This window comes from Saccostrea cucullata, unplaced genomic scaffold, assembly GCF_032062105.1.
Source record: "Saccostrea cucullata isolate Sc308-1 unplaced genomic scaffold, CSIRO_AGI_Scuc_v1 ctg11562, whole genome shotgun sequence".
NCBI lineage: Eukaryota > Metazoa > Mollusca > Bivalvia > Ostreida > Ostreidae > Saccostrea > Saccostrea cuccullata.
This window is the reverse complement of record NW_026922855.1, coordinates 1-20,436: the sequence shown is the minus strand read 5'-3', so window position 1 is coordinate 20,436 and position 20,436 is coordinate 1. Positions and strand designations below refer to the sequence as shown.

Below are 20,436 nucleotides of genomic sequence, written 5' to 3'. Positions count from 1 at the left end.
CGCGTTGCACGTTACAATATATCGTCCCTAGGTTGCACGCTCTGAGAGTTGCTTGGGCAGTGAAAATGTTATTTATTCTGGGTTTAACTATATAATATTTCGTCCCTAGGTTCCACGATGTGAAAGTCGCTTGGACAGTTTAGATGTTTTTATTCTGGATCTTGGTTTGACTATTTATCAGTGGAACGGTAAAGGCAGCAACAAAGACGAGAGAATGAAGGTTTGTTAATTATTAACGGACAGAGTATCATTAGAATGTTAATGTTGGGGTCAGATGGGTTTTAACGCGTTTGGCCAGATAGCTCCGCTAGTAGACCACCTGACTGGAGATTCAGGGGCCTGGGTTCAAATGCTGGTCTGGTCCGTCGTAATTTTCTTCTCGCCTGTTATTGACAAGCAAGTTGATGAAACAAGAATATCAACAGTCTCGTTTAAAGTCATCATTTCGTAAATTCTATGGTCGATACAATGACCTTGTCAGCAAATACAATTTATTATTGAATGAAATGCTGACTGACGTTTTTCATACCAATTGTTAGTCCATTATTTATACACTGAATTGACGACGGATTTTTTCTGATTATTTACTGATTATGACAACGAGCACACGGCGGGTGTGACCGGTCGTCAGGGGATGCTCACTCCTCCATTGCACCTGATCCCGCCTCTGATGTTTCGGAGGTCCGTGTTTGCTCTGCTCTTATTTTGTATATTGTTTAATGGACGTTGAGAATGAATACTGTTCGTTATTTCCATATCCTTCCTTACACTTAAATACAAGGTGTACTGTTAGGTTTACATGGATAAAATTTATTTAATTTATTTGAGTTTATGTATTTAGCTCTTCTGAGCTCAAAGAAGTATAATTCTATGGCCATTTGTGAAATATTTTTCTTTTTTTTTTGCAATGTGGACACGTTGGTCTATCTGAAGAATTTTGTCCTTACACTGTGGCCTACTTTTGATATTATGGCTATATTTGAATATATCAGATAAGAAAGGTTTACAATCGTCAAACTATGTCAATTGAAGAATCTTTTTTTTGTGAGAGAATGCTAACAAAGAAGGAGTATGCTAACAAAGAAGTAGGTCATGGTGACCTACTTTTGGAATTCCAAGGTTTTATTCAAAGATTTATGAAATTTTCTCAAAATGTCGCTGGAAAATTACTGAATCATGTAACAATAAAATATCAGTTACAGAGGCTGCCATTTTTACCTCTGGGCACAAAGGAGGCTTTTGGAGATGTATGAATAAGTTTATTTTTAGAATATATGTGTTATGTTTTTTATAAATATTTAGTCAACATGGCGTATTTAGTTTGTTTCTTTATTTTGAATGAGAATAAGAGTTTTTGTTTTTCATACTTCAAGGATATAAAACTCACTGATAATGATATGGAAATAACAAACAGTATTCAATCTCAACGTCCATTAAACAAATATACAAAACAAGAGCAGAGCAAACACGGACCTCCGAAACATCAGAGGTGGGATCAGGTGCCATGGAGGAGTGAGCATCCCCTGCTGACCGGTCACACCCGCCGTGTGCTCATTGTCATAATCAGGAAATAACGGAAAAAATCCGTAGTCAATTCAGTGTATAAATAATGGACTAACAATTGGTATGAAAAACGTCAGTCAGCATTTCATTCAATGATAAATTGTATTTGCTGACAAGGTCATTGTATCGACCATAGAATTTACGAAATGATGACTTTAAACGAGACTGTTGATATTCTTGTTTCATCAACTTGCTTGTCAATAATTTACCTCGTTTAAGAAATTGTTCATACGTAGAGCATGCTCTTGCGTATCGAATCAACTGAGATATAAATACTCCGTATGCAGGTGATGAAGGTATATTGCTGCATAAGTAAGGGAAGTTGACGATAGAAAAGTTAAAGTCATCACGTTTATCATATAGCTTGGTTGTTAGATTACCATTTGTGTCTTTTTCAAGTAAAATATCCAAGTATGAAGCAGATCTGTTGGACTCTGTGGTATCTTTTATCTCAAGCTCACCAGGATATATCGTGTCGACGTAGGAATGGAAATTATCATTATTAATTGACAATACGTCGTCGATATATCTAAATGTCGAGTTGAAGGCCACAGCAAGTGTTTTTTTCTTTTCACGCAAAAGATTTTGCATAAATTCTGCTTCATATGAATATAAAAATAAGTCTGCTAATAACGGAGCGCAATTTGTACCCATGGGAATTCCAATAGATTGTTGGAATACCTGGTCTCCAAAAACCACATAGATATTGTCAATCAGAAACTCAAGCATCTTCTTGATGTCAACTTCAGAGTACTTATGTGTACAATCAGAATCTGTTTTAACAAAATAATTTTTCAAATGACCAATGACGAGGTAAGTAAACTTACGAGTTCCATTTTTGTTGAATAAGCAGCTATCAATGATATCAAAAAGCCTGGATTTTAATTTGTCGTGCGGAATTGTTGTGTATAAAGTTGAAAAGTCGTAAGTTTTTATGCTGTTGATTTTTGTAAAGTCTTGTGATTTCAAATTGTCCAAAAGTTCTTTAGAATTTTTAAGTATCCACATCTGATTTACACCACTTCTTGAATATATAGTTGTACAGTACTCTTGAAGTTTTTCCTTCACTACTGTCAATATTTTAGTGAGAAGTAACGAAAGAGGCTTGGTTGAACATATACTGGAACCTGCAATGTATCTTTGTTTGTAAGGATTCTTATGAAGTTTCGGAATCCAATATATATAAGGTAGTTCAAATTCATTTTGGCTATGTGGAATATTAAAAGTATTCAAAACTGACAGGTGATTTTGAAGAATTTCTTCCTTAGAAAGAGTAGTATATGTATAAGTAGGATTACCACTCGTAGAATTAAATCCAAGTTCTTCTAAAATGCAATTAATATAATGAGCCTTACAAACGAAGACAATGTTGTTACTTGCTTTGTCGGCAGGAACCAGTACGTACTGATCGTGTAATCTATCTAATTCTTTTTTCACTTCTGGTTTATTGAACACAGAAGGATAGATGGTTTTCATTTTGCCCCTCAATCTTTTAATACGTGACTTTAACATGGATCTGATACATTTAATCCATTCTGACAAGGTGTCAATGTCTTCTTTTTCATATCTAGCCCATCGTCTGGCGTAATTTTCAACAGAATCCATAATATTTATGAAATTCTGACGCCAGTTGAAGGATCGGGGTTCCCTATATTTAGGACCTTTTAAAATAAGTGATCTAAGGTCCTCATTACGAACTATATTTACGTCACCTGTAATAACGTGTCCAGCAGGACTATAGTTATAGGGCGAAGAAGAACATGAACACGAAAGGGGATTATTTTTCAGATAGTCGATATCCAGGCCATGTAAAGTATTTTTGTAATTGAAAAGTTTGGAAGTTTGATCATATGTACATAACAAAACCAATTTTTTTTTAACTGTAAACAATTGACAATTGACAATCATATGTTCACACCACATCACTGGGCAATGCAGTATTTGATTGCCCTGAAAGACGAGCGCCGAGGGAAGGCCAAGTCAGAAGTTCTTGAGGAAGAGGGGTTGTCTAAGAGTGTAAGTAAATGTAGATATACAACTTATTTCTCTTCTATAAATAACTCTGTAGTACGTGTCGTTGTGCAGGCCATGCAGTACATCCTTAAACTAAAAGACGAGCGGAACGGGAAAGCCCGTTCAGAAGTTCTGGATGACGGGTTATTATCAAAGGACGTGAGTATAGAGAGATACTAGTAGCCGGGAGATTATATCGCTAGTTCACACCCGGGAAGCTTGTATAGTGGTGTAGTGGCTCAGCACTAATTATTAATATACTAACATGTGTTTATTTCATTAATGTTTTATTTATAATGTTTACAATTTTACAATTTGCACATGTTAATTATTCATTCATACTAATAAGGCCATGCAAAGTTAATTCCTTGGTTCTCAGGCCATTTTTCAAGAAATATGATGAGGGAGAAAGGCATTTTTTTTACTTTTTATAGCCCCCCGAACATGATGAGGCTGCTTTTTTCATTGTACAAAACCTCAAAAAATGATGAGGGAGGTGATTTGTTGTTTTTTATTGATTTAGCAATAAAAAGAGTCAATGAGGCACCCTTAAGAGATGAGGGAGGGCCTGAGAACCAAGTAAATAATTTTTTATGGCCTAAGTGTGTATTTGTATGCAATTTATTTATATACCAGGTAGTTTATTTATTACTCTATTTATCCCACTATTTGATTACTGTAGATTCCTTATTTTTCGAGAGTACTTATTATCGGGAATGTGCTCTTCAACGGTAAATCGCGAGAAAAATAATTCGTGAATGGATGGTTCATCAAGAGATTTTACATAAATTTCAGCATCAGAAAAGTAAAGGGGAGTAATTTTATTTCGCGCGTGGTGCTTCTCGCGAAGTTACGCGATAATTTATTCCATGCGTATATCTAGGAATTTACATTATAACCCCAGTACAGGTTGTAATGCAGGTTATGACTTTAAAGCCTAAAGCTTATGTAGGATGCTTTATTTATAAAGGGAATTTATAAATTGCTACCAGGCCATGATAAGATCAAAAAATTGTTTTGAAATTCCAAATATATAAAAGGATATAGGAAAAATCTTCATATCAAGGATAAACATATTTCAATATAAGTGAGCATACTTGCCTATCAATGTAGATTCAAGCTTGCTAAAAATTTGCCAATTTGGAATCCAAATGGCAAATTAATGAGTTTGTCTTTCAAAAAGAAGAAAATAAGATATACAGTCTGACACAAAGTGGGTCAATTTTTTGCAGGATAGAATTCTGAAGAAAAACTTCTCTTTTACTTTTTGGGACAAACCTCTTTCTTTACATTTATGAATACAGTTTGAGTACATTTTATAGCCTTTACATTTAATACAGAAGAGGAAATAAAAGATAAATTACAAATTAAGGCTTAATAAAAGACTGGCTTTGTATACTGAGTTGATTATTAAACAATGTAGGTCTTTTCTGTAATATTTAAATTATTTTAGCATGGAAATATTGCTGCATTAGTAATAAAGTAGCATGCTTTTTGTTCTTTGAAAATGTCCATATATTGCAAATACTTACATTTAGAGTAAAATATGATCACAGCAAAGTCCCAGGAAAACCAATTTTCAATTGTTATAAAAGCATTAAGTTATTGTGTTAAGTTATCAATGATTTGAAGACCATGGGGAATAAAAATCACTGTGTTGCAAGTGTCAACTGTTACCATGTTTTTAGTTTAGTTTAGTTTAATGAAGGATATGGAGATAACGAACAAAATTTAATATCAAAGTCCATAAAACAATACAAAACATGAGCAGAGCAAACAATGGCCTGTAAAACATAGAGGTGGGATCAGGTGCCATGGAGGAGTATATATATATATATAATATAATGTATGAGTTTTGCAATATCCTTTCAAGAGAAGATTATGCTCCAATGGCATTTACATTTTGTTTCCATGTAAACAATTGTAAAACAAGTCACAAAATTTGATCAGCAAAATAAAAACAAAATCTTGTCTAATCAATTAATTTTGAAAAAAAAGCATGGAAGCAATAATCTAAAATTTCTTCCTACACTGTTTATTTGCTTTTGGATTCAACTGTTTATTATCATTATTGCGTTACAACTACTAGTTGCTTATAGAGGAAATCCCTTTTAGAGCAAGAGTTTTACCATATCCTTATCCTTTTTACAGCACGAGTTTTACCATGCCCTTATCCCTTTTACAGCACAAGTTTTACCATGCCCTTATCCCTTTTTCAGCACGAGTTTTACCATATCCTTATCCCTTTTACAGCACGAGTTTTACCATATCCTTATCCCTTTTACAGCACGAGTTTTACCATGCCTTGACAGAAGACGATGTTCCAGATGAAGCAGAGAACATGAAGCCGAAAGATTTGACAGTGGAACTCTTCAGGTTGGCTTAAGGGGCATAAAGTGTATTGGGGCACATATAAACAAACATAATCACATATTTTCTCAAAGACAAAGTCTAAGATTCTGAAACACTGATTGAAAATCTTCATCAAATAAATGTATCAGTAATTCAGAATGTTTCATTTTTTCAACGTTTCTTGATAACCTCTAGAGGTAGACAACTGACAATTAAGTCTCCACATTAAAGACATGCACACATCTAGAAATATCTTATGCATGTCTTTGAAGTAGGTTTTCCTGTTACCTAGAACCATAAGTTTTACTTTTTTCTTTATTAATTAAGGTCTTCCGTCTTCAGCGGAAGACCTTCTTGTTATTCTTAGGTTTCTTTTTCACTTTTATTATTAAGGTCTTCCGTCTTCAGCGGAAGACCTTATTGTTTTTCTTAGGTTTATTTTCCACTATTTTTATTATTATTGTTTTTTTTCTTACCGATTTTGTACGCGCGATTTCTCGAGAACGGCTCGATCGAATTTCATGAAACTTTCAGGTCTGATAGAACATCAAAAAATCTAGATATATATTTTTTTATTTTGATGACGTCACTTCCGGTTCGGAGTTTTCTGCAATTTAGTGATTTTTAGAGGGTCATTTTGTCCGGCAGTTTTCTCAAAAAGCACTTAACACAGAAGCCTGAAATTTTCAGTGATGCTAGAGCAACTTTTGGAGATGTGCACTAAGTATATCACAACTACCGGAAGTACGAAGCGCCGACGCTCGCTATGGCCCGAAAATTGTCCTATCAAGAATTTCAAAATTTTAAGCACTTTTTCAACGATAACTTTTTACTTAGAAATATTTTGTTAAAGCATGTAGAACAAAAAAGGTGTAAAATTTTAAGATCTTTCAAATGACATCACATAAAAAGGGCTGGCCCCTTAAATCAGGGGCCTGGAGGGGCCGAAAGTTTTTCCTTTATATCTCAAAAAGTATTGAGAATTTGTGATACGTCAAAGAAGCAAAGTTGTTCAAAATGTCAAGCTTAATCTTTTGGAGTCGTCAAAATACGTCCCGCGTCGTCACTTCCGGCCAAACCGGAAGTAGTCGAAAACGTGTATTTTTGCCATTCTTCACAAGTTTTTGGGTAACATATGTCTCTGGAAGCATAAAAATTAATTTTCCGTCCGTCGACGTCACTTCCGGTCAAACCGGAAGTAGCAAAAATTGCTTATTTTTGCATTTATTAACATAGCTTTCGAGGATTCAAATCATTTTTATACATTATTTCTTATTTTTGTTAAAAATTAAAGCTACTTCCGGTCAAACAGGACGGAAGACCTACTCGTTGCTTTGCAACGAGCTTTGCTCTAGTTATTATTAAGGTCTTCCGTCTTCAGCAGAAGACCTTCTTGTTATTCTTAGGTTTCTTTTTCACTTTTATTATTATTGTTTTTTTTTCTTACCGATTTTGTGCACGCGATTTCTCAAAAACGGCTCGATGGATTTCTATGAAACTTTCAGGACTTATGTTACATCACGTGAACCTTATGCGTTTTTTTCCGTTTTGATGACGTCACTTCCGGTCCGAAGTTATCGGCACTTTAATGGTTTTTTAAGGGTCAGTTTGTCCGCACGATTTCTCCTAAACGGCTTTAGACAGAGACATGATACTTTCAGGTATGGTAGACCTATGTTTGTAGATTTGCGGAATGTATTTCATTTTTATCGGAAGTGCCGTACGTCGGCGCTCGCTATGGCCCGAAAATAGTCCTATCGCAAATTTCAAAATTTTTTACACCTTTTCTACGATATCTTTTTACCTGGAAATATTTTGTTAAAACATATAGAACAAAAGAAGTGTAGAAAATTATAATTTTTAAAATGATATCCCGGAAAAAGGGCTAGCCCCTAAAATTAAGGGCCTAGAGCTAGGGGCCGAAAGGTTTTCCTTTATAACTCAAAAAGTATCAAGAATTTGTAATACGTCAAAGAAGCAAAGTTGTTCAAAATGTCAAGCTCAATCTAACGAAACCATTAAAAAACGTCCGTCGTCGTCACTTCCGGCCAAACCGGAAGAAGTCGTAAAACGCGTATTTTTGCCCTTCTTAACCCGTTTTTGGGTAATATATGTCTCTGGGAGCATAACAATTAATTTTCCGTCCGTCGTCGTCACTTCCGGTCAAACTGGAAGTACAAAAAATGCCTTATTTTAGCATTAATTAACATAAATTAAGATGATTTATACATTTTTGGGCGTTATTATTCACTTTTGTAAAGATGAAAGTTGTTTCCGAATACTTCCGGTCAAACAGGACGGAAGACCTACTCGTTGCTTTGCAACGAGCTTTGCTCTAGTTATTATTCTTTTTTTTCTTACCGATTTTGTGCACGCGATTTCTCGAAAACGGCTCGATGGATTTCAACGAAACTTTCAGGACTTATGTAACATTACTTGAACCTTATGCATTTTTTTCTGTTTTGATGACGTCACTTCCGGTTTGGAAATATTGCCGATTTTATGAATTTTAAAGGGTCAGGTTGTCTCCAGACTTTCTCAATAATGGCTCTAGATAGAAACATGAAACTTTCAGGTATGATAGAGCAAAGTCTATAGATATGCGTAACGTCTTTCGTTTTTACCGGAAGTGCAGTACGTCGGCGCTGGCTATGGCTCGAAAAATGACAAATCGCAAATTTCAAAATTTTTAACACCTTTTCTACGATATCTTTTTATCTGTAAACATTTTGTTTAAACATATAGAACAAAAGAAGTGTAAAATTTCAAGATCTTTCAAATGATATCTTAAAAAAAGGGCTGGCCCTTAAATTTAAGGGCCTAGAGGGGTCGAAATTTTTTCTTTCATAAGTCAAAAAGTATTAAGAATTTGTAAGGGGTCAAAGAAGCAAAGTTGTTCAAAATGTCAAGCTTAATCTACTGGCGTTCTCAAAATACGTCCGGCGTCGTCACTTCCGGCCAAACCGGAAGTAGTTGGAAAACGCGTTTTTTTGCCGTTCTTGACAAGTTTTGTGGTTACATTAGTCTCTGGAAGCATAAAACGTAATTTTTCCGTCCGTCGTCGTCACTTCCGGTCAAACTTTTGTTTTGTCACTTCCGGCACTTCCGGTCAAAACTGGACGGAAGACCTACTCGTTGCTTTGCAACGAGCTTTGCTCTAGTTTTTTTTCTTATTGTTTGAATGGAATACTATTTACTTCAAGAACTTTATAAGACAGGGGATTCTGAAAAAGACGTTGAAATAAAAATAAAAATCACTTGCTCCATCATATAAATTTACACCTTGTTTCATCAAAGTATGACAACATTTTGTTTCCATAGATTGTCTGATGCCTCGGGAAATCTGACATTTAAAGTAGAGAAGAGTGGGTCAGTATCCACGTCTGATTTGGACAGCAAGGTGAGTGAGCGCTGAAGACTGCTGTTTAAAATATTTTCTACTGGGAATTTGACATCAAACATCGAAACTTTCAGATCTGTCTTAGGTCAGACTTGCTTAAAACTCACCATAGTTTGGATGAGTATAACCATGAAATAAATAGATTTCTGTTGACTTATTAACATTAGGATGTGTTTATTGTCAACACCAAGAAAGCTGTCTAAATTCAGCTGAGTGTAACAATGATATAAATATATTTCTGTTGACTTGTTTAACATTAGGATGTGTTTATTGTTGACACCAAGAAAGCTGTCTTCGTCTGGATTGGATTGGAAACCTCTGTTGCTGAGAGAAAGAATGCAATGACTTATGCCCATGTAAGTAGAACTGTATTATTAAGAGTGATAAAAGAAAAAATGCAATGACTTATGCCCATGTAAGTAGAACTGTATTATTAATATAGTGATAAAAGAAGGAATGCAATGACTTATGCCGATGTAAGCAGAACTACTTAAGTTTATGATCAATATGGACAAATGACGCATCTTGATTTACACTTAATTGTCCCAAACAATCTTTTATTAATTAATGTAATGGTGTATTTTATCCAAATTTTTAAGTTTTTCCTTAAAGCAAAACTAGCTATAGATCTTTTATTTGTTATGGTGATGATCATTGCCATGAAAGTTCATTCATAAGATTTTGAGTATTAATAAAGTTACCTTATGTCTGAATTTTCAGAAATATCTACAGAAAACTGACCATCCACTTCTGAGTGTCTCCTGTCTGTTTGAAGGAAAACATGACAGACAGATCAGGATGGCTCTCAGCGTCTAGTTACCCGAGGACAAAGGCCGAGGCTTATCTAATCCATTGATTAATATTTTACACCGAGAGATGACAGTTTCTGATTTGAAAGAAACTTTTATTATGTTGTTTTGATATCAGATATAATCGTAGTTTAAATGTTTTGATGTAGGTTTTAGCAATACATAGTTTTCTATCCAATGAGATGGATTTCTTATCCAAAGATATAGCTATAATTTAGATTTAGCAATATTTTCATTTATACATGTACATACAATTATCAATGTCACTTATATAAAGGGTAGATTATATGGGTTTTGGGGTTTATGATTATTTTTGGAATTCTTTTTCATTCCTTTCTTTTTTTTTTCTAGTTTTATAGTGCTATTTTCTTGTGCAATAATGCTGCATATCGCAGATCATCCTTATATAGAAATAAAAGTTATAGCATTCCATGTACTAGTATTTATATTCATTGAAGCAGTGCACATGTTGTAAATAGGAAATAGACTACCCTCTATAAATAAGTATCCAACAGCCAAAAAAAAGTTTTCATTGATTTTTTCCACAAAAGGCTCATATTTGAGGTAGATTTAAGTAATTTTCAGATATTTTGATATCATATGAATAAAATATGGTAAATATAAATGGAGGGTAGTGTATATACAAAGAGAAAGGCCTGCTAAGAACTGTCATATGACAGTGTAGAGAGAATTGTAGCGTTATGTTTTAATGTTAAAGTTATAGAATTCGATGTTTTATATTTATTGAAGCAGTGCACTGTAGTTATAATAGGAAATTGACATATGTATACAGAGAGAGACCTGCTGAGAACTGGGGTACTACTAAACAGAGAACCCTAGAGAACTCTAGATAACCTTAGAGAACCCTAATGATTTTTAGTTATTTATTGTATGTAAATGAAATATTTCTATTTTATAAAAGTAATTTATCATGCCAAAACAGAATTAAACTGAAAAAATAAATATTTTAACATTTTTTTTGCTTATTTTAACAGATTACTATAATCTCTTAAGACTTCATCATAGCTTTGTAATGAAACAAGAAAGAAATCAATTAATATACTTTAGATCAGAGTAAATTGCTAAGAAATATACATATCATTAAATTTAAATAAAAAATAATGTGAAAAATAATTGAAAAAATACGTGATAAAAATTATTATTTCGATAAACAATGTTTCTTTAAATTCAATCGGGATCGGGATGTCATAAAATATTTCTCAGTCTAATTTGTTACGTTTTTCTGGTAAAAATTTCCACAAAATAACTTTCTAATTGATTTAAAGTATAAAATGTGATTTATTTAATAAAAATCAAACATATTATATATAAAATATATTAAAATTCACCATATAAACCTCAGGTTCTCTAGGGTTCTCTAGAGTTCTCTAAGGTTCTCTGTTTAGTAGGACCGCTTGACCTTCCCGTCATGAAAATAATGTGCAATTTACGACGCAAAATTTTCTGCACAGAATTGGGGATAATCTCTCCATTTTCTAGCATTAGTCAATCAACTAATTCTCTCCATAACTTTATTTGCCTCCCATTTATTTAGACTAATTTCTGTGCTTGCTTGTTGTGTTCTTTTTTGTAGACTGACAGAAAATACAAAACGGTCTGTATAGATGAAAAAGGGACTAGGGTCCGATTCCGGGAGTATAAAATAAAGTTGGTTAACAAATGTTTCTAGATTTAGGGAGGGAAATATGACTGACCAGTATTGGACAGTGGAGAAATTCTCGCCATTATTTCCATTACGGGATCTGTAGCGTTATTATCAAAGACTTAATATAAAACCTTAGCGCTACACTTTTGTAGCTAATGAAAGTGAAAACTGTACTTTAAAAAGAAAAGTTTAAAATTAATTACAGCCAGAAGAAAGATGACGCTGAAAATTCATTCATAGTACACATACAAATAAGAGGCCCATGGCCACATCGCCCACCTGAAAAACTTGGCACATATTCTCAGCCAGAGTTTTCTCTTATATTACTCACTGTTGCCCAACCTACTCCCGGGGCCGTGACAATTTGAGATCTACACTACACTGGAAATATAAAAACTATAGCATCACCTGATCAGAAGTTAAGGTCGAGGTTGACTTCTTTGAAAAGTGGATCAAACTCCAATTTTAAATTCACGAGGTCAAAAATGTTGGCACTCATGATCAAAGAAAGGTCTTTTCTTAAGAAATACACTCAAGAAATATGAACACCCTAGATAAGCTATGGCCAAGGATCAGATTTTTCAAAAGTCGGTTAAACAACAAGGTCAAGAGGTCAAACATATTGGTTCCAAAAGAAGCATGTAAACATGGTAAAGGAAGTACACTTGTGAAATCTGTAAAACTTAACACAAACATTTCAAAAGCTGGAACTACAATTGAGGTTTCTGTAGATAAACGCAGTCAGACTGACTCACAAAAACTAAATGCCTCATGCAAAATGAAGGATATGGGGATGACGAACTGAATTCAATATCAAAGTCCATAAAACAATACAAAATAGGAGCAGAGCAAACACGGACCTCCGAAACATCAGAGGTGGGATTAGGTGCCATGGAGGAGTAGCATCCCCTGCTGACCGGTCACAAAGACCGTGTGCTCATTGTCATGATCAAGAAATAACGGAAAAATCCGTCGTCATTCAGTGTATAGATAATGGACTAACAATTGATATGAAAAACGTCAGTCAGCATTTGACTCAATGATCAATTTTATTTGCTCACAATGTCATGTATCAACCGTAGAACTTTCGAAATGATGACTTTAAACGAGACTGTTAATATTCTTGTTTCATCAATTTGCTTGTCAATAATTTACCTCGTTTTAGAAATTGTTCATGTGTAAAACAACATAGTGCTGATCTCAAAATAGCTAGTACAGTGTATGGTCGACTTGATATTAATAATCAAATCCAATAATTATCCCCCCCTCGAAGAAGGGAGGGCATATTGCTTTGCTGCTGTCGGTCCATTTAGTTTCCGTTCATTTTCTTCACAACCGTTGCACATACTGAAATGAAATTTGTTATACAGCTTTATCAGGTAAATATCTAGATCAAGTTCTATTTTGGGTATGATTGCACCATTTTTTACAGAGTTATGTCCCTTGGACTTAGAAAAATTCCACTTATTTGCAGTTTCCGTTCATTTTCTTTGCAATGGTTGCACATATTGAAATGAAATTTAACATACAGATTTTTTTAGTTGAATATCCAGGTTAAGTTTCTGTTTTGGTTAGGATTGCACCATTTTAGACAGAGTTATTCCCTTTTAGAAAAATTCCAATTTGGGGTGAGGGGTGTATTAGTGTTTTACAAACATCTCTTGTTTATAATTATGTATTATTCTGTAAATGATTGGTACTTAACAGCTGCTTAAGGCGTAACAATTAATTAATTCCTTGAATAAGGATTTACGTACTTAAGGATGACTGCACTTAACGCCGATATTTGGGTCTTTTTCAATCTCTGTTGTCACATTTAAATTTGTTTTTATTTTTGCCTTAAGTCATTTGTTGAAGAGTTTGGTATATTTCCGAATGAAAGGCAATGTCATAAAGGTTATAAACTGTGTTGCAATAAAATAATTCGTTGTTTTCTTAACCCACCTCTCTTCAAATATCGGGAAATTAGATTTATCTGCCCTTGATTGAAGATAAGATTTATAAATATGCATAAGAGGCGGAGCTAATATTGTGTGGAGAGTGTTCTAAAATTAGAATAGTGACTGTATTTGTATTTGGTGCATTCTCTCTCTCTCTCTCTCTCTCTCTCTCTCTCTCTCTCTCTCTCGACATATGTTTGTCAAAAACTATTATTTTTTAAGTTTTCAAATAAAGTATATAACTAATAACAAATAACATGTACCGGTAGAAGAAGCCATTGATAATCAACAGCAATGACTGATGTCAACAATTCGCGTGTTCGAATATATGTGCCGACTAGCTCAGTCGGTAATGCACGGAATCAATAATATTAAGGTCCGGGATCGAGACCCGCTAACAACAGTAAAATTTGTTTTATTTTTCTCTTTTTATAATTTTCTTAATTTCTTTTCCCTACAAATTAGCGTGCTAAGGATGGTATGATTTCATTTTTATTTACTGGATTTTACTTTTGATGTTCATGATAAGCAATGGTTCAAAACATAAAAAATAAATCTCTTTTTTCTTGTAGTCTTTGAACATGCAGAGACATATAATACACTTAAAAATATATAAATATAGTAAAATGAGATAAATATAAGAATAATCTTATAGATATCTAAGAGAAAAAAGAATAGCCCGTGGCTTGATGGGAATAGATTAAAACAGAATTGGACAATCACTATCGCCCAGCAGAACGCGTGTTTCCTTACTCGTCACGTGATGGAATTTTAGTATTCACAGAGTTACCTGGGTATAGAAACCACGTGGTTAATTATAATATTCAACAGGTAATAACGTGGTCAAAATGGCCTGTTTACTATAGAGAATGTGAACACACATAGACACAGTTTTTTCTCTTTTTAACCATGAGCGCATGTTTGTCTATTGATCTCCTTTTAATATGAGCTAATATATATAAATATACAACTACCATTAAAAGGAGAACAATAGACAAACATGCGCTGACTATGTATTAAGCCTGTTAAGGAGGTGGGCGTACTCATTAGCCTATGGAGATTCCTGGATATGCGATGACCCCTCCCTATAAAAACGACTTCGAACTTCGTTAATTCGAACTTTTAATTAACGTAATTACACAAAGTTGCCGTTAAGACATTGGCCATTTCTACCATTAAAAGAAATATGTTCATTCTTAAAATTAATTATGGCGCAATTTCTAAATTTCCTTAAGTGCAGTCATCCTTTATATAAAAGGAAACACAGTTGCAACAGCTTAAATTGATTTCTAGTCTCTATGTGTAAAATATAAAGAGTCAATCCGTAGATAATTATGTCGACTTCATTTTATCGACCGAGAACGATCAACCTAGCTGTAACCGTCAGAAAGGGAGAAAATGTATGGCTGGACCGGAAATCGAACCCTGGGCCCCTGCATCTCCACTGAGTCAGGTGTTCTACCAATTGAGCTATTGAGGCCGTTATCCACTACCCAAACAATTTTTATAAAAAATAAACAAGCATTGTTTCTCGATTTTTCATAGTCAGGTTACACTCATTCCCTGGAACTCGTAAAGAGGTACCGGGATGACTATTTTTCACTATTCGTTTTTTAACTCGCTTGGCTTATGGAGGTACCGGGATGAGTCAATTGCGTTATCCGTTTATTATACTTTCTTGTCATTTTATTTCCAGCGGAACCTTTCCAGACCTGAGCGGCTGACATGGTTGGTTAGTGGAGATGTTACCCAACCTGTATGAAATGCAACCAAGATAGTCAAGATTCAGCTTTCCACTCTTTATTAAATTAAACAATCTATTTTTAATCGTTATGATTACAATAAATAATTTCTTACAATATAGTAAACATTATACTAAACATAATTACCCCAACAAAAAAATACTATAGTTAACTATAGTTAACTATAGTTTACTATAGTTAACTATAGTAAATCAAAGTGTCAAAGTTTTCGTCAAAGTTTTTCAAAGTGTCAAAGTTTTCGCCAAAGTTTTTCAAAGTGTCAAAGTTTTCGTCAAAGTTTTTCAAAGTGTCAAAGTTTTCGCCAAAGTTTTTCAAAGTGTCAAAGTTTTCGCCAAAGTTTTTCAAAGTGTCAAAGTTTTCGCCAAAGTTTTTCAAAAGTGTCAAAGTTTTTGTCAAAGTTTTTCAAAGTGTCAAAGTTATCACTATAGTAAATCAAAGTTTTCAAAGTGTCAAAGTTATCACTATAGTTAACTATAGTAAACTATAGTTAACTATAGTTAACTATAGTATTTTTTTGTTAGGGTAATTCTAATATTTAAAAAATGTAAATTGTAAATAAATTAAGCCATGTGAAAATCTAAATAATTTGACAAAAACCGCGCAAGTCTAGAAAATTATCTCACCTGTATGAAATGCAAACAAGATAGTCAAGATTCAGCTTTCCACTGAAATCCTGTCTATCCCGGCCGTTCATTTCATATACTAGGTTTACGTTTGTAGATTCACATCTCCATATTTGTAACTCCCTTTAAATTTGCTATATTTACTTTCAATTTTAATTTGAATTTTTACTTTATATTATTCTGACCTTGAGTACTTTATAAACTTCTAATGCACTTTTGAAATAATTATCAATCTTTTGCGTAATTTTACGGAAGCGTATTGCTGCCACATGAAAAAAAATATTATAAGTCGTACGTACGACATAATAAGTCGTACGTACGACATAGTAATTAAGTCGTATGTACGAGATACTAAGTCGTACGAACGAGATACTATGTCGTACGTACGACATAATAAGTCGAACGAACGACATAATATTAAGTCGTACGAACGACATAATAAGTCGAGCGTACGACATAATAAGTCGTACGTACGACATACTAAGTCGTACGAACGAGATACAAAGTCGTACGAACGAGATACTATGTCGTACGAACCACATAATGAGTCGTACGTACGACATTATAAGTCGTACGTACGACATAATAAGTCGTACGTACAACATACTAAGTCCTTTGAACGAGATAATAAGTCGTACGTGCGAGATAATAAGTCGAACGTACGAGATACTAAGTCGTTAGTACGAGATACTAAGTCGTTAGTACGACATACTAAGTCGTACGTACGACATAATAAGTCGTACGAAGGAGATACTAAGTCGTACGAACGAGATAATAAGTCTAACGAACGAGATACTATGTCGTACGAACGAGATACTATGTCGTACGTCCGAGATACTAAGTCGTACGTACGACATAATAAGTCGTACGTACGACATGATAAGTCGTACGTACGACATACTAGGTCGTAGGAACGAGATAACATATATTAACCCCTTGTATTCATGTGTACAAGATAATATGTTACTTATACGATATAATATTTAGTTATTCGGATTTCTTTATAATATCATGAATAGACGGGCTTGCCAATAGTTGTGCTTTTGATTGCTAAAACGGAAGAACCTTAATTTCATATACATATTTAACTTCAATCTATTTAACAGTTAAAAAAAGTCAATTTAACATGTAGACTTAGAAGTCCAATCCAAAGCAGCCCCCGTCCACCCCTCAAAGAATCTGATATTTTGATAGGTTTTTATCGAAGGAATATTATCAATAAAGCTTTTCAGTGGGTACCGATGTGGGTGAAAAGTACAAAAATCCCGAAAATGAAAAATATTTCTTTAATCATGTTAATTATATGGTTTATATTTATGTTTTTAAATGTCCTTTTAATTAAAAAAGATCGGATCTTTTGAGACTGACATTCAACATTTTTACAGTGGCCTGGTACGATTCACCTGGTGGCACACGTTTACTTCTCTAAAAACAGGCTTGTGAATGTCAGTTCATTTTCCTCTATAAATGATTTCTTTTTCTTTAGAGATGAACGACATTTATGAGAATGTAGACCAGAACTATTATTCTCGAAAGATTCCACAGTGTAAGCATTCATTGTTTCAGGACATGAATTATTCATTCGTCATCACGATGAAAGAGTCACACACAAACGCACCCCCCCCCCAAAAAAAAAAAAAAAAAAAAAACACAGACACAAAAAACATGAATGCGTTTGATCCTATAGTATCCACCCCCCACCCCCCCCACCCCCACCCCCCCCCCCCCCAAAAAAAAAAATAATAATAATAAAATGCGTGAATAATCTAATACATTTAATCTCGGAAAAGTCGCAGAAGTAGTAAATGATGTGTATGACAGAATATCTTATAGATTTGATTTTAAGAAGATTATTTATCTATTAAACGAACAGGTTTTACGTATATGATCAGCTTGAAAACATGAGGCCGTAACAGAAAGCATGCTATTTAGATTTTAAATGACTTTAAGCAAAGTTGCCACCCTAAAATTAATATATATACATGTACATGAAATGTTTCTTTATCAAACAAATAAGCCGTAAACTATAATTTGATAAGAAAAAAAATTATTTATTTCAGCTGTTAAATTTGATCATTTTCAAATGGAGCTCTTCTTCTAAAGGAGAGCAATATTGTCTAAAATGGCCACGACTCCCCCCCCCCTGCCCTCTTAAGCAGGGTTGCCCTAATAAGAAAACATTGTTTTGGGGAGAAGGGGGGGGGGGGGCTTTTTAAAGTTCAAACTTCTTTCAGTACAATTTTCCCGCATATAATACTACATGTACATTACCCTTATTTCACTTTACTGTATCACAAAGCGGAGGAAGGGGCAACCGGCCTTTCAATGCAAATTTTAAACAATAATATTGCTACGTGCCTGTTTTAGTAATATGGATATCTATACATTTTGTTCTAGTTATCTACAAATTTTCATGAAATTTTATGCAGCTGTTTAAGAATAATTATGCTTATAAAAAATGTAAAGAAATAAAAAAGGACTGATCATGACGGACTAATTGACGTGCCAAAGACATTATACCACTCGCTACTTGTTGTTGTAGAACTTGAAGTAACTTAAAATTTCTCTCTACATTTCTGCAATCCAACAGACAATTCAAGTCAAGCGAATTATCGCCTGCAGAAACGATTATAAAGGGCGAGAAGGTTGATAAAAGAAACATTTTGGTTACAAAATGTGTTTAGAATTAGGGATAGACCAATGCTGGAAAGTGTGAAAATTCTTCCCAAAAGTGCGTTCAAATCTTGCGCCGTAGATTGCACATTATTTGCATTTAATATATGATCAAAGACTAAAATACAAAACCATAAAGCTACAGTTCTGCAGCTACGTTCTGAGTATCTCGTACGTACGACATATTATCTCGTTCGTACAACTTATTATGTCGTACGTACGACTTATCTCGTTCGTACGACTTATTATGTCGAACGTACGACTTCGTATCTCGTTCGTACGACTTATTATGTCGTATGTACGACTTAGTATCTCGTTCGTTTTAAGTGCATATACCGGTATAATAGATGTATGGGTTTTTTTCAAATTTCGAAAATTTCCCGCCAACGAAAATGAAAGTAGCTCTTCAGCAAAAGAAGGGTAATTTCAAACATGTGACTGATTAGGCGCACTTGTTTCATAAGCCGGGTCAAGCCGGTTAATATTCCGGAACCGGGCAAGTCACTTGTTTCAAATATATTTAAGCCGCCGGGCGGTCAGAAAGTAGCCCGGATCGCCCGAAAAATTTCGAGCGGCCAAATAAAAAGCAATATGGCGGAAAACGGAGGTAGAAATGTTCTCGATGGTGAAACATTCGTTTTTTATCATTTGTCGTAGTCTCGGTGTCAATAAACAAACACAACTGAGATAATAAGAGACTTTTACAACATATTTGTTTACATTTGCACAACAATTTTTTTTTTTAATTTTAAAGCTGCTTTCCAGTTCTGTGGGTAACGAGACCCTATATGCTCCAAATTCACAAATTGTACATAGAATGGAACTAGTAAATATTAAAACGAAATATATCCACTAAATCGTTGTTCTCGTGCGTTCAGATAATTTTGATAATTTTTTTTTACAGCAACAGCACCAATACCAGCCAATCCGGCTTATTTTTCACTCGTTTCAGCGACACTAACCGGGTCAATATGCCATGTGATAAAAGTGAACCGGGTCATCGCCCGGCTGTCTGAAACAAGTGCGCCCATTATGAGGAAAATTAGTCTATTAGAAGCGAGATGAAGGAAATGATAAAATGACAGATTCTGGGAAAACGAAAGATTTGTATACGATTAGGGATGTCACGCACGATTTCATCGTCACGGTCCATGGACGCGGAGAGGTTCTCCTCATAGGTAAACAATTATATGAAGTAGAACACGCATCGACAACATGGTTCTTTTGGTTTCTGGTGGAACATAGGGCCTCAAGAACTCACAGCTGTTAACTTATAAGGCTTTTGTACGGCACGGTAAAATTAGTTTGTTAGTGACTCCACACAGAAGTATTTCAGGTTGACTGCCTTGTCATCTATGGCATTGATTAACTTGGTATATATTTTTGTAGCAAAGACATTTAAACAAGTTGGGAACAATTTAGTTAGAATAATCTGACTGTGTCTGGATCAGGACAAAACCACAGCCTCTCACCACAGTCAGAATATGTCCCACATCAGCAATTTTTTTTCCACACATTGGGAAAGGGTTCAATTGAGAAAAATAACATCGAAGAAAAACAAAGAATTTTCTCTTATTTATGCAAATGCAACGTATTTTGTGTTTATTCCAACTTAATTACTTATTACTGCGGAT

General features: G+C 34.3%; 1 protein-coding gene across 1 annotated transcript; it reads left to right on the top strand.

The window, feature by feature from the left end:
* Positions 1-109: 109 nt before the first annotated feature.
* On the top strand, positions 110-10,363 carry LOC134262597 (gelsolin-like protein 2; the record flags this gene model as incomplete). The annotated part of the gene is made up of 6 exons (XM_062744982.1): positions 110-220; positions 3,649-3,735; positions 5,864-5,952; positions 9,250-9,328; positions 9,589-9,684; positions 10,049-10,363. Coding segments are annotated over 6 exons (558 nt in total), but the record flags the coding sequence as incomplete, so codon positions are not given.
* Between the last annotated feature and the right edge of the window lie 10,073 nt (positions 10,364-20,436).